We start from the raw sequence: 15,166 nt of genomic DNA, 5'->3' as shown, positions 1-15,166 counted from the left end.
GGAAGCCGAGGAAGTAGCTTTTCATGATAGATGCCGAGGCAATAGCACGGCCTGATGGAGGCCGAGGTCAAGCACGGCCTTATTGGTGCCGAGGTAATAGCACGGCATGATTGATGCCGAGGTAGTAGCACGGCCTAATTGAGACCGAGGACATATCACGTCATGATAGATGCCGAGGCAGTCGCACGGCCTGATGGAGGCCGACGTGATAGCGCGGATGATATTTGCCGAGGTAGGAGCATGACCCGATGGAAGCCGAGGTCTAATGCGGCCTGATAAATGCCGGGGTAACAGCACGGCATGGTTGAGGCCGAGGTAGTATCATGGCCTGATGGAAACCGAGGTGTAGCGCAGCTTTATATATCGACTGGGAGCGTGGCCAGATGGAGGCCGAGGTGATAGCACGGCCTGAAGGAGGCCGAGGTGTTAGCACGGCCTGACGGAGGCCGAAATAGCGACTAAGTCCTTTTCAGGTTTGCGTACATACTTCAGCCGTGCTGAGGATTGTGACATATTTTGCCTCATCAGATGGTGATGAAAAAAAAAAACTGACTGGACAATCTTCCCTGTAGTCATGGTGTTTTGGCCGACGAGCACAGAAGAGATGACAGGGGAGAGCCGGGCTGACCCGACCTGGGACTCTCCGATGCCTAAGTTTAATCTTTCACAACAGATGCTCAAGGGAGCTTTTCCAATAAGAGAAGTGAGTAATCGATCCCCTATGATGGAGTCTTACCTTGGTATTTATAGGCTGCTGATGGAGGGTGAGTGGGAGATGATTGTGAAGAGTCCTGTTTTGGCGTGGAGTCCTCAAGGGGAGTGGTTTTCTAATTCTTGGAATATTCCTGGAATATTCCCCTCTTAACTCGGAAAGGCCAACCGTGTGACGTCTATGATGACGTGTGGTGGATAGAGTCTTGTCCTCCGGAATAGGAATTACGTTCCTTGAATATAGGGGTGGACGAAAACACGTTTTTGGAAACCTTGTTGTTGACGTCGGGCCGAGGTGGTAGCACTGCCTAATGGAGTCCGAGGATGCTGCACAGTCTGCTTGAGGCCTAGGAGTAGCGCGGCCTGATGAAGGCCGAGGTTGAGCGCGGCTTGATTGAGACCGAGGTTATAGCGCGGCCTGATGGAGGCTGAGGTGAGCGAGGCCTGATTGATGCCGAGGTGAATGCGGGGGACGGAGGCCGAGGTGGAGCATGGCTGACTGAGTCTTAGGTAGAGGACGGCAAGATGAAGGGCCGAGGTGGCAGCACGGCCTGATGGAGACCGTGGTTGAGCACGGTCTGATGGCGGCCTAGGGGGCAGCACGGCTTGATGTGGCCGAGGTGTTTGCTCGGCCTGATTGTGGCCGAGGTGGACACGGAATGAAGGCCGAAGTAGCAGCTCAGTCCTGTTCAGGTTTGCGTACTTGCTTCAGCCGCGCTGAGGAAAGTGACATTTTTAGCCTCATCAGATACAATACCAATACTTTGAAAGTTGAAGCCATTCTTTGGACGGAGCTACACCCAGGGTGTCGACTGATATAGCTACCTTAATACATTGAAAATTGAAAAGCCGAAAACAAACACCAGAACATAAATTGAATGTGAGAAGTCTGTTATTGGTGCTTCTCCTGCAGCTTCTTTCGTCTCTGTCCCATTCCAACAACCATCCCAATGGATTTTTCCAGCTATTTCTCCAGGGCCTTTTAAGTCTGCTGTGCCAATTCATCTGTAACGTTTCACTTTTGCCTCAATTAATTGGATACTTCCCTTCCCATCTCTCCAGAATTCAAAAATGGATCTAATGATTCTCTTCAGCTTTATTTGTTTATTTTTCTAAAGAAGGAAAAACAATGAGAAAAAATCCAGTCAAGAAGTCCAAAAATCAACTCAGCAATATCCGATTTGCCACCCCCAAGTAACAATAAAGATTGGACCATGAGATATGAGTCATATGACCAAGGCCGTCGAATGACATTGGAAGGATATCACGCTACACTAGGAGGTATGTTCAACTTCCTAAATAGGGAGGCCGAGAAGTATACCCACTGATGGCAGCACGGTTCCTTCACTGCGTGGTGCAAGAAAACTTCCCCCAAAAGATGAGTGAGTTTTTCCTACCCATAGTCAAGGGATTCAGAAGTTCAGACAGTTTGGAAAAGGTACCACACAACAGTGGAGTTTATTTTCACCCATTTATAAATTCGTTAATTAGGAGATAGATAAAACATGTTATATATTTGAGAAGGAGAACTCGGTACGACAGCATAGCCTACATCAGCAATCCCATCTCTCTCTCTCTCTCTCTCTCTCTCTCTCTCTCATATATATATATATATATATATACAAACCTTCTTGGTGGGAGAGGAAAGAGATTAGGCTGGCACTCTGGACAAACAACTCTTCTTTAAATGTAGATATACAACAAATAGACCTAGTGTGGTCTATTTAACATTAAGGCGCAAGAACCCTACCAGTATGGCATATAACACGCCAAATGCATAAGCCAATGGAAGGGCAACAGAGCATCTTCAGCATACAGTAGGGTGAGGCAGCACAATCCTTTCACACCCAGCTCAGTGTAGGTGTTTCCTATGCCAATCTGACAACTCTGACAAGTTTCCTTTACCCTCAAGATAATGATATAAGAAAAAATGCGCATCCAATGAACAAGACTCTCACCACCGCGAGGTCTAAGAGAGTCGTAATGTACACAACCTTACTCTGCTTCACAAAGAGGCTATTTCCCAAATCAAACCCACAACCACAAAATCAAAATGGAGATGCCCTCATGATAAATCCTGCGATATATTGACAGTGAATATATAACGCAGCTTGAGTGGTAGTCTCATGCTATGAATGCATAAGCAGGTAAAGAGTGCATGTGTTAGATCAGCCCTCTATTTAAGAAAATAGATTAAGAAATATATTTTTTTAACCATTACAGGATGGATCTGCTACATGGAACTTCCAAGCAAAGAACAAATGCAAGAATCTATGCAAAAAAATTGACAGAATTACGACTAATTATAATAAGTGTGGACTGTCAACATGGCACACCACTACAAATCAACCATAGACTCGTAGCGACAAACTATAATAGTATTAGGAGGGGGGGGGGGTTGGTTGGTGGGTTGGTGGAAGAAAGCACATTAAAGCTACAATCTATAAATATAATGACTGGAAATCCACATTAGAAGACTTGGATCCATTCAATCAAAGTGATATCAGAGTACATTTTGACTGAACATGGATCACCGCAACAACTTGAATTTATGGTTCTATAACAACTTCCAGCCTCAGTGTACACTCTCGGAATACACATTCACCTAAAATCTCTCCTTTTTTTTTTTCTAAACCCTACAGAGTTATTAAACCACAACAATTTGAGGTCCACCACCCTCATACAAAAAGGAGATACGAAAATATTAAGGTGAAAGACTCGAACGAAGGGAGATTGAAACAGGTTTTAATCTTCAAGCTCGATAATCTTCACCACAGATGAATCTCCAACTTTTTGGAAAACAACAGCACGATCATGTGGCTTTACTATACCAGATGCCTTGCCATAATCAAGAGCAACCTTAAGGACCGACTCATTTGTGCCACCGGTTGATTCTGCCTGAACAATCAAATTCATGAAAACCAGATCTCAATCATCAACTGGACACAATAAAATGAAATGTAACAATACAAAATAAAAATGGAAGATTTACCAGATGTCGAGGATCTGCAAGCATGGGGAAAAGACCTCTGTCCATTCACCATCAAAATAAATACTCTTTTAGTTTAAATTCTACTTACAATGTAAGATTGAAATAAATAAATAGAAATATTTTTGGACATTAATTATATTTATCGATAAAAGTAGTCACAATTAGTTATAAACACTCAAAAGAATCACAGGCGGAAAGAGAGAGAACAGATGAAGATTCCAGTGGCATGGTTGGCCAGCCAACGAGGGCATGCTGCTCCTTCTATGTAGATGATTTGGACTCCCATCCATCCAGTAAATCCAGATAGTCGGGGAAACGGGAAATATGAGTCCACTTCACAAATTCTCTGGTTTATAGAATTTGAATTTTCAATTACGAATCTGTTTCAAAAGAATCACATTTTGAAATTCCATAACAAGGATATGTTGACTATGTAGATTGGATAAGAGTAAATTACTAGAAACGAGAAGTGAGAAGAACAAAGAATCCTTCCAGCAAACACAGAAAAAGGGATCCAATTACCATAATCTAATTATATGGACAGTAAACAATTCAACCGGGTCCATGAGCAAAACAGTCTAGGTCAATATGCAGCATTTATTTCCTTCTTTGAAAGTTCTAGAAAACCATCAAATCTACCAACGATTGGAGAATTTTACAGAATTGTGTAACAAAAGAAAACCAATATGAAAAGGTCCAAGAAATTATAAATGTGGCTAGAAAATATAAGCACCAGGATGCCCTTACACTAATGGGTAAGATTAGGGGGAAAAAAACAGGAGAGATGACATTCTGTGCCCGGAGCAAATGAAAATTCCAGAATCCCGGTGACAAGTAAGAAATTGGAATTTGCATCCAAGAAAGTGAAAAGAAGCTAAATCTTATGGGAAACCAAAAATTAAGCAGAACAGTGGAAAACCTGAAAAGCACCAGTGAAGCTCCACTTGAGTTGATCTGTTTTGAGTCGAGGAATAACAACTGACAGAACAGGCATTGTTGGCCTATACTTTGCAATTAATCTGTATTCACAGGAAAATTTAATAAGATTTCTCATAATAATAAGGACAGAATATGCGTATTCAGAAATATATATTCAGTCAACAAAATACAAACATAGCCAGTCACACGGAGAAGCACAAAGAAGAAGGGTGCATGTTTTCAACAAGCCATGCTATGAGGGGGAAAAAAAAAAGAAAAAAAAAGAAGGGGGGGGGAAATTACCTTGCAGCCCTTCCAGATGAAGTGAAGCAAATAATTACAGAAGCCTTCACCTTAATTGCTGCACGAACCTAGATAAAAGCACAAGATAGAGAATGAAAATTGTACACAATTCTGAAAAGAAAAAGATTACTAATAATAAATATCGTATGCAATTTGGACCAAAAACAAACTTAAGACTGATGCAGTGATCTAACTATCGATCCTATATATTGATAATATCAGATGATTAAAAGTAGAAGCCCCAAAAGAAAATACCGCAGAGGAAGCAATTGATTCCAAATGGGTCATCGGTTCTCCAACATATTTGACAGTCTTTTTAAAATACAAATCTTGATTGAAAACCTTCTCCGCCTGCAGATATAGCATTTTAAGCAAATGGTCAAGGATCGTATGAGATATTGTATATATATATATATATATGTGTGTGTGTGTGTGTGTGTGTATGTGTGTAAATATGGGATGGAAAAATATAAATATATATATATATATATATATAATGGGAGAAAAAATGCTGCCCGTCTAGCATTCCCCATGCCCTGACACAACTGGGCATGAAAATACCCAGTTTTGTCTCGGCATAGAGGGCGAGGGTGGCCAGCATTCCTTTCGCCATATATATATATATGAAATCCCAAAGAGATACTAGTAACCACCCCTAACATAAATACCAACACATAGCTATATATATATATATATATATAGATATAGATATATGAAATCCCAAAGAGATACGAGTAACCACCCCTATACATAAATACCACCTTATAGAGCTCATATGATAATTAGCTCCATAATGAGATGTATAATGAATCTCATGTTAGGTGAAGGCCTCGGCACTGGAAGCACCACATATCCACTATGAACATATAGTATTTGAGCTATATGTACAGAAATATTACAAAAGGCAGAATCAATTCAACATCCCACAACCGCACCAAGAAAAAAATGGAATTAACTTGATGAGACTTTTTCTGGTACTTCCATTTGTGACACTGCAGGAAAGGTTGCATTTGTACTACCATCAACCATATCTGGATGGAAAGGAATCTCCATAGATGGACTTCCAAATATCGATCTTTCGATAAGATTTGGAAGGCCATCTACTTTGATGTTAGCTCCAAACTGTCCTCTATTTGCCCCCATCCGGTCAGAAACTCCCCAAGGAACAAGCTCATTGTTGTTGTCTAGGGCCTTCCCTCCACCACTCTCCCCCACCCCTCCCCCTAGTGGTTTTGTCTCCCTTCGGTCTTGTCTTGGATTGTAGCTTATCGGCTTAGTTTAGCTCCCCCTTACCCTTTTTGAGGCTTGTTTCCTTTTGGGTTTGTATTCTTAACCCCCCCTTGTATTTTCTTCTCCTCTTTGGCAATGAAATTATTTATTCATCCAAAAAAAAAAAACTTGATGAATGTATATATTCTTGTAGCTCTTTGCTGCTTTAGTGCTTTATATGGATGCTGAAAAGATACCAATAGGAACTGTTGCATTCGATATGATTTTGATGTCATCAAGCAGAAAAAGAAAATGTAAGACCCATAACAATGTCAGGTCGGAAAGTGACAAAATAAGTACCAGCATGAAATTAATGTCAAATTGGACTGACTCTGCAAAACATGAACCATGTAATTCTAATTAAATAATATGCACAGATGAGGAAGAGGGCTCACCTCGGCACAAATTTTACCAACAGTGGAAATGGTCTCAATAGGGTACAATCCTCTTAGTGTCTCAGCACCTAAAAGAATTGAATCACTCCCTGCACCCATCAAAAAATGAAGGGAAATAAATTAGGCCCCACATTGCAGAATGCCATATAGAACTGGTCAAACAATGTCCTACAGAAACTCATAAGACATGAAGAGATAGAACACAAAGATATTGAGGACCTCAACCAGCTTGGATGGAGAAGTAGTATCTCCAGCACTTGTCAAGGCAACATACCGTCTAACACAGCATTGGCAACATCAGTTGCCTCTGCACGAGTAGGTCTCAGGTTGTCAGTCATACTGTCCACGACACGAGTAACCACTGCAGGCTTTCCAGCCATGTTGCACTTGTAAACAGCAGCCTTTTGAAATAAAAACACCTGATAATTCAGGACAATAAACAGCATGGTATAGTTAGATTTGCACGAGTATTACTGAGTATAGAAGCTCACTAGCACCACATAGATGAGGTTCAATGGAGTGAGAATATGTAATGGAAATTTATCAGAACAGGACAGCACAAGAATAATCATTGGTAGCAACATAGAACCACGGATTAACGAATAAATTTCAGTCGACCTTGTTTCAGATATCACCAGCATAAACTCCATCAGGAACAAGTTCATTTCTAAGGCCAACTAAGAAGCTAGTTCAGTTATGGTAAGTGGCATAGTTCTGTAAGCTCATCAGCAGGCTAAGCAATGAATTCCTCTAAGACAACTCCTTACAGTTTAACCATGAAGAACATTAAAAACCAATAGACAGGCTTGAAGTCACCAAAAATATAAGAACTTTTAAGACACTGTGTACACTATGACCCTCCCCAGACCCCACAGTGACGGGAACCTCATGCACTGAATAAGATGCCTTTAAGACACTGCACCGCCAATGCTACAAGTTGGAATAAGGATTCAGTTGACATTCTCATGAATTAATGTAGGTCCACCAAAGCACCATCAGGCATAAATCTTGCCACCAACCAATATCACATGTACAAGTATCCTCCAAAATATTTCTCCTTCAACTGAGAGCAACGATGTTTTTTCACTACAGAAATTTAACAAGGATATAATATGTGTATTATATAGTGTCCCCAGAAAGAATCCTATTTTAAGTTGTCTGATGTGGAATGTGCATATTTACCCTTGAAAAATATGCCATTTTAAGATGGCCCAGAGACAGCTGTGAATGTATTTGTGCATTTACTGGTATGGCAGGAAAGGAATGATTGTGCCGTCTAGGTGAGAAGGATCCAACTTTAAGGCATCATGATAAAAATGGATTTGGCCCTAGCCAGACAAAATATTAGTACTAGAAATAAAAGGGTAAATGACACTTAAGGTACCCAACATTTGGTGAAACTCAACCTAGGGTACCCAACGTTTGGAACTGTATCACTGGAGGTACCTCACATTCATAAATAGGATATGGTACCTAATGTTTAGCCAATATAACGTTTGAGGTTCTTTATTTTTTTATGATCCCAATTTTACCCTTTTCTTTCTACCGAAAAAAATGTACCCGCCTTATCCAGTGATGGAAGTGAATGGGGGAGAGAGAGCAGGGGAGGAAGGAGGTAGAGAGGGGAAAGTGAGAGCTGGAGAGCGATGAGGGGCAGTTGCAGGTTCCCCTGGAATGTGGGAGACATGTCGCCCAGGAAAGCAAGGGAGGGGAGGGGAGGGAAGCCGGGGCCGGGGCCAGGGCCACAAGGTTGGGAAGTAAGGGCAGGAGAGGGACGGAGATCGGGATGGAGGGCCAATGGTGGTTATGTCAGAAGCATATCCCTATCGTCATCTTCACTTTATAGCTTCCTCCTTTCCATCTCCTTGTCCACTCCGAAACACCTCAAACAACATCTACCTGTTGAAGGCTTGAAGCCACAGAAGATGTTGAGTAGGAAGGCAAGAGGCAGACTCTAGGCCAGATAAAATAGCGCGTAGCGGCGACACCGGCACACTTAATTGCTCATTGTTCTAGTCACAGTATTCAAAGAGACTTGCCTTGGACTCCATCCTTCAAGTATGTTTGAGAGAATTGAGGTTCTCGATCCTACACTCACTCTGTTCTCTGAACCGGCATTTTTTGCTGCCGCTGCTGCTGTTGGCCTTGCCATGGTTGCTGTTCAATCTAAACCTTGGAGCCATGAAACAAGACAAGTAAGCAAGGACCAAGAGAAATCAAAGAAGAGTTAGCCATGTTGTGGTGATAGTAGTAGTAGTAGATCTCTAGTGCTGTGAAATGAAGTAGGAACAGTGTTGGTATTCAACAAAGACTGAGACGGGTTAGTCGTGGACACATTTCAGGTGGTAACTGGTAATACTACAGAACTGCCCTAATGTGTCCGTGATTTGGGTCACTGTACATCCATTTCCTGACAGCTGGTTATGTCCTTCAAAAGGGAAGAGTAAAAAACTGTATACCACTAGCCTGGAGACATTCCAATCATTCCAACCAAATGACCCATATGAGGAAGGGCAAAACGAACAAGAATGAGGCCAGTGATTCAAGGATCCGATGGTTCCGACAAGGTGAAATTCTCGTTGTCCCCAACAGATCTACAACGATGGCAATAGCCAACTCGTCATCATTGTAGATCCAGGGTGGGAGGGAGGGAGGGACAGATGGGGGGTTGGGGAGGAACAGAGGGGGTGGTGGTTATGGTTGTGGTTGTGGCCAGCTGCAGCAGTGGTGGTGATGGTGATTGGGGGTATAGTTGGAAATATAAAAATAGGTACCTCAAATATAATTTCACAAGCGTTGGGTGTCTTATGTGAGGTTTAACTGAACGTTGGGTACCCCAAATGCCATTTTTCCCAAAATAAAATAAAATAAAATAAATGGCATTCTACAATTTTGCTTATTTGTTCACTTGGTGCAAATGAAGCAGAAACCTGTGTCTAAGAGTGCTAAAAAACCACTGAAGTTGTCATCCAAAACATTTTAAATTGCTCCTCTGTCCAAGTTCAGAAACCTGACCTTCTCGGGAGGAAGATCAATGCCCAGATTCCCATGAGAAAGAATAATTCCATCTGCTTCTTGTAGAATCTCATCAAAATGGGTTAGGCCCTGCAAGTAATTGCAAGAAAAGAAAATTGCAACTTGCAAGTTAACATTCTTGAACGGTACTGGTACCAAGCTGGATTCACAACTGAAAATCAGATCTACTTTTTCATTCTTTTAAGACACAATTGACAACTAGATCAACTTGACCAACAATTTTTCATGCCGACTGATCTTGTATGCAGCTTACCTCTATGTTTTCAATCTTTGCAAAGATATGGGTCTGATTAAGATCACCCAATTTGGAAAGGAACTCACGGGCCTGCATTATAACATTATACAAGGCCGGTTACAGGTAATAATAAGAAGTTTGAAAGAATAGGATCTTAGTGGCAATTTGGCTGCATTAAAATCCCTAAAGATAAAACTAAATTATATAAAATTAAGAAACACAACCATAAACAGGCAAATTGATCACAAATTATTAAAAAAATAGTTTGGAGAATTTTCAAATAAGGCTCAAAATACTGCTGATAATGTGATAGAGCACTAAGTATAACTATCAAGAACTGTACTTACATGGCGAACATCTTCTGCATGCCGAGTAGATGACAAGGAGAGAAAATCTATACTGTTACGAACACCCCATGTACTTATAACCTGAAAGAATTATTGCAATATCATGATTTGCAGTTGGAAGGACATTCATCAAAAATAGTGAAAATTTTACAATAGGAAAAAGGTCCATATTCCAAACTATGTTATGTAAATTTCAACCATTTTTTTTACCCTTCTCCCTTGAAAAGTAACAAGATTAGGGACCCACTGTAACAGAATAACAGTTGAATGTGGAATTGACATTCCAAATTTAATGGATACTTCTGACCATGTCCACCCGTCAAAAAAAAAAAAAAAAGTTAAAAAGGCATTCTCCAGGCACCATAGACAGAAAATAACTGTTGCAAACAAACTCACTTCTTTATCCTGATCAGTCAGGGTAGGTAGATCAATACGGATTTGAGAAACATGCAAAGTGAACAAGGAACCAGCAAGAGTAGCAGAATTTTTAATCATACAGACAACATCGTCCCCTTTAATCTCAGATACCTGTAGTTGAAAAGAAATACATAAGGAACTTGCAAAATAATTACAATGCCCAACCAAGTAAAAGATGAGTCCTACTTAAACCATCACTCAGCTGGCCATATTGCTTTTACACCTGAAGTTCAATTGACAGACAGGCTGTCAATCGAGTAGCAATTATCCAAATTATTTGGAGGACGTGGGGAATATATTAGCATACATCAAACCATGCACATGCTTTGATTTGACAACACTAAATAACTGAATTTCTTTTTCATTTTTTCCTCCAATGAAATCATCTTAAAATGACCTAGTTCATTGTACTGTCATACATTCACTAACAAACTCAAAAATTTGATCCAACTCTCTACAACCATTGCCTTACCTCCAGCCAAACAGAAGTAGTTTCACTTCCAGTGAACAGGTATTGGCCAATAAAAATGGTATCTCCTTCCTTCACTGCCTGAAAACCACACATTTGCTTCAGTTTATGCAGAAGATCATAATAAGTAGAGCATGATTACAATAACACCAAGCTAGAACTATCAAAAAAACACTGAATGGAGCATATTTAAAAAGCTACCAAGCTACAAAAAAATAAAAAACACGTCACTTGCTTCACTGCAACTTGAAAAGTGCATCAACTACTTCACTGCATATTGAATAGTGCATCACTTGCTTGACTGCAAATTGAGAAGGAATTCTACAATATGGCTGTATTATATTCTACATGAAGCATTTGATTTACAAGAAAAAGGAAGAAAGTAATAGTCCAGAAGGGTAGGAAAAGCAGAAAACATAAAGAATCAATAATTCTAGAAAACTAGGGTTCTACTACACAAAAGAGAGGAATGTAAAGATCCAGCAACTCATTGCAGCAGAATGTTTTTATGATTAACAAGAGAACACTTTTTTGCTTTTGATTTTGCTTTTGGAGAGGGAAGGCTGATTTTTATTGTAACAAGAGACGGGGCAAAAATCTATACCCCCCAAAACTTCCTTCATGCATACAGGTACCTACACCCTCTGGCAGCCTTCTGACCTAAAAGGCGAAGGTCCAAAGAGAGGTTCTCTATACCGCAGGATTCAACTGACTTTGGGAGAGCCAGTCGGCGCAAAAACTGGCCTTGCATACATAAAAAAAACAAAAGAAGTCTCCTCGAACTGGGCCCTAAGATCCATGATTGCACCAATAACATACCATGCAATCCATGAGAGGGGGAGAGCAGGATCCCATATTGCATCAATAACCACCTTGGAATCCAAGAAACCCAGATCTTCCTGGAGGCTCCTCTGCAGGTGTCCTGCTGCCCCTGCCCCCTCAAAATATCAAAAACTCAAGGGCCATGTAACCAGCCACAGAAAATAAAAGACTTCACCCATGTGACTCGGAGCAAGGCACCAATTGCCTGCCACCCCACTCATCAACAAGCTATCGACATAAATGTTTGCCAAACCCTTGGGGAAGGGGATCTATGAAACCCATCTAACACAAGGAAAAGTGAAGTTTGTATGTATGCCCCATTAGCCCAACAGTTCACTTGAGTCCATGCAATCAATAACAGTTTGGGAAAAATCCCTCATGCTCCTCTTAGACCACAAATGGAAGATCATGGCTGAGATGACTACTTTCTTGATCCGGATGCTGAGATCAAAACCCTTGAGAAGCTCCAAAGACCAAATGCACTTCCCAGGCCCATTTATTCTTTCCTACTGACGTTATGAAAGATATTATAGTGGTTAAGAAATAGAATAGCAAAATGAAATCCAAAAAGAAGCATCTTTTAAGCTCTGTATCTCTCATGATTTTGATCCATCTGAAGAGGTTTTTCAGATGAAAGAAGCACCATTAGAAGCCTCACATCTGTTCAATGATAGCGAACCACCTAGAGAGAGTTATTTAAAAAAAAAAAAAACCCCAACTCCATTCCAAAGGTCCAACAAAAATATACTTATGAAATGCAAACTCTCGGCAAGAGACCAACATTAACAAAAATAAATCATACAAAGTTCAGGAATTGAAAAAACAAATCCAGAAATTGCAGATTATTCGTTAAAGCATCATACTCATACAGGTAGGCTTTGACTTTTAAAATGTTCAATAAAAAGCACATGATGAATCATATATATATATATATATATATATATATTAAAGAAAAAATAACATAATCACAAGAAGAAGAAAAGTATGAAAGAATGGACAACTGAGAGAATTTGGTGATGGACCTAATATTTTTCCATCCTTGATTCTTTATGAAATTTGTACTGCGTGAACCCTCAAATATTGATAAAATACATTCAAAGCCCAAAAACAACAAAAGTAAAAATAGCATGTTCATGAATATCAATGCTTACTTTTGACAATCCAGAAAAATTGATTGGCAATAACTCTGAAGTGGCTTCCTTATTCTGATCTGGTGTTAGAACAACATAACCATTTTCCTGAAGCGAAATGGAATGTTCACTGTTATTTACAACCTGCAGTTCTGGTCCCACAGTGTCCAGCATAACCTGAAATAGGGGTGGAGGGATCCATTATAAGTTTTTCTTTATGGAGATAAATATTTTTCCTGTTTTAGTAGAACTACTGAATACATAATAAGAAATCAAAGTAGTAAACCCGAATCAACAAAATTAAGACTCCGCAAACCAAAAGTATTTGATGTATTCACATAAACTGTAAACTGGAAGCTGACAATCAGAAGACTAAACGTTGGAAGAAGAAGCTTACAGCGCAGAGCTTCTTAGTGCTTTTGACAGCCGCCTTCAAATATTCTAGAGTCTCTTGATGATAATCACAGTCGCCCCAGGAAAAATCAAAACGTGCCACTGCAAACGAGACAAATACAAAGCATTACACTCACCAAATTCTCAACAAGACAACACAAACTCTAAGCTTGCAATTCAATTAGACGAAAATCTCCAACAGCCATTTTAATGGAGGAGCAAAAGAAACTTGCTACTCTTTTCTTTTCCATGCAAAGAACGGAAACGAAGAATACAGTCATGCACTGGAAGTTATCTAAATAACAGTCACAATTCCAAATATTGAACAAATCATACCAGACATCCCTGCCTTGAGACAGCCAGAAATAACCTCGACGGATCTCGATTTCGGGCCCAGTGTGCCGACAATTTTTGTCATTGCAGGAAAGAAAGTCTGCAGAATCCATAACCACAAGTACCAAATCAATTTCATGCAAAACTCGAAACCCTAATCAAGCAACAACTCTTGTTCCACCTCCAGCAGAAACAAACCAGAGCTCGAAATACCACCCAAAAAACAAACAAACATGAGCAAAGTAGTAATCTTCCTACAAACAAACTCATAGGAAATCGATGTTGCAGAAAAACGAAGAAAACTAAACAAACAATAGAGTAGTTTAGCACTTACAGTCTTGGATGGCTCAAGGATGGAACCCATCCTAATAGGCTCTTCGAGGAGCAAGTGCATCGAATGCATTTTCGATCAATTATGATCTGCTACTGATCAAGGAAGGAGAGAAAGCAGAAGAACACGAAGGTGAGAGACTTCGATCGAAGATCGCTTTAAACAACTGGAGAACTGAAGCAGAAACTAGAGAATGGTTGCCTTATTACAGAGTTCTCCACTACTTCTATGCTCTGCTAGAGTGCCAGAATTTACCAAAAAAAAAAAAGCTAGGGTGCTAGACTGCTTTGCTGGCAGTGGTTTTAACGTTAAACCGGGAATTCCAGAAGGAAGGTTTACCGGGACTTGACCCCGTACTACTTGGTGGGCCACAATTTTCAATATCGACCGAAACGTTGACCGTCAGATTGGTATTTATTCTGTCTGTCTAAAATCTAAACTCATTCTTGACCTTAATCAGATGGTTGAAATTGACTGAGAATTTAACTGAATCACGGTTGGATGGGTATCACTAACATCGATAGATGGATGAGCAGTTGTGAACCGTACGATTGGTAGCAGAAAAGGAAAGATTCTTCTCGGTCTCGAGTCTCGACGTGAATCTTTGCAATACCAGAGGTAAGTGGCGGCCGCCGCATGGAATGCTGGGATTTCGAGGATGGTTTTCCGCTTTCCATGTTTTTTCAGCTTACCTCCTCTCCAAGCCCATCGGGTTTCGTATGTTCGTGTACATGGTTGCTCATCCATCTATAGTGAGACAAAGTATTTTACACCGTTTGATTTTGATTCTGATGGGTGGGCCACATTAAGTTAAGGTTTATAGCCGACCACCGGTCTACCACGCAACTCATTCAACATTCTCACCTTCGCTTTTTTAATGAATTTTCTTTGCTAAAAGCAACCATTAGAGCCTTTTTAAAAGCAAAAGACGACCATAACGTATAATAGGGCATCGCACGAGGAGGATGAGGAGGAAAAATATTCTGCAGCATATGCCGAACATGAGTCCAGCTGAGAGAAGACCTATTAGGTCAAAAACCGTTGGAGTAAAAACCTTCGGCGTCA

The 15,166-nt window shown here is 40.5% G+C and overlaps 1 protein-coding gene across 1 annotated transcript; it reads right to left on the bottom strand.

The window, feature by feature from the left end:
• Positions 1–3,180: 3,180 nt before the first annotated feature.
• Positions 3,181–14,388, bottom strand: LOC122077996 (pyruvate kinase 1, cytosolic-like). The gene is made up of 17 exons (XM_042643876.1): positions 14,105–14,388; positions 13,774–13,870; positions 13,442–13,539; positions 13,066–13,221; positions 11,096–11,173; positions 10,603–10,734; positions 10,207–10,287; positions 9,878–9,949; positions 9,604–9,693; positions 6,863–7,007; positions 6,589–6,677; positions 5,180–5,275; positions 4,925–4,992; positions 4,613–4,722; positions 4,080–4,083; positions 3,704–3,740; positions 3,181–3,609 (listed from the first exon to the last, which is right to left on the bottom strand). The coding sequence occupies exons 1-17, from the start codon at positions 14,171–14,173 to the stop codon at positions 3,457–3,459; spliced, it is 1,575 nt and encodes a 524-aa protein (XP_042499810.1). The 5' UTR covers positions 14,174–14,388; the 3' UTR covers positions 3,181–3,456.
• Between the last annotated feature and the right edge of the window lie 778 nt (positions 14,389–15,166).

This window comes from Macadamia integrifolia, chromosome 5 (genome assembly GCF_013358625.1).
Source record: "Macadamia integrifolia cultivar HAES 741 chromosome 5, SCU_Mint_v3, whole genome shotgun sequence".
Classification (NCBI taxonomy): domain Eukaryota; kingdom Viridiplantae; phylum Streptophyta; class Magnoliopsida; order Proteales; family Proteaceae; genus Macadamia; species Macadamia integrifolia.
The sequence above is the reverse complement of the archived record's forward strand: the minus strand, read 5'-3'. Positions and strand labels throughout refer to the sequence as shown.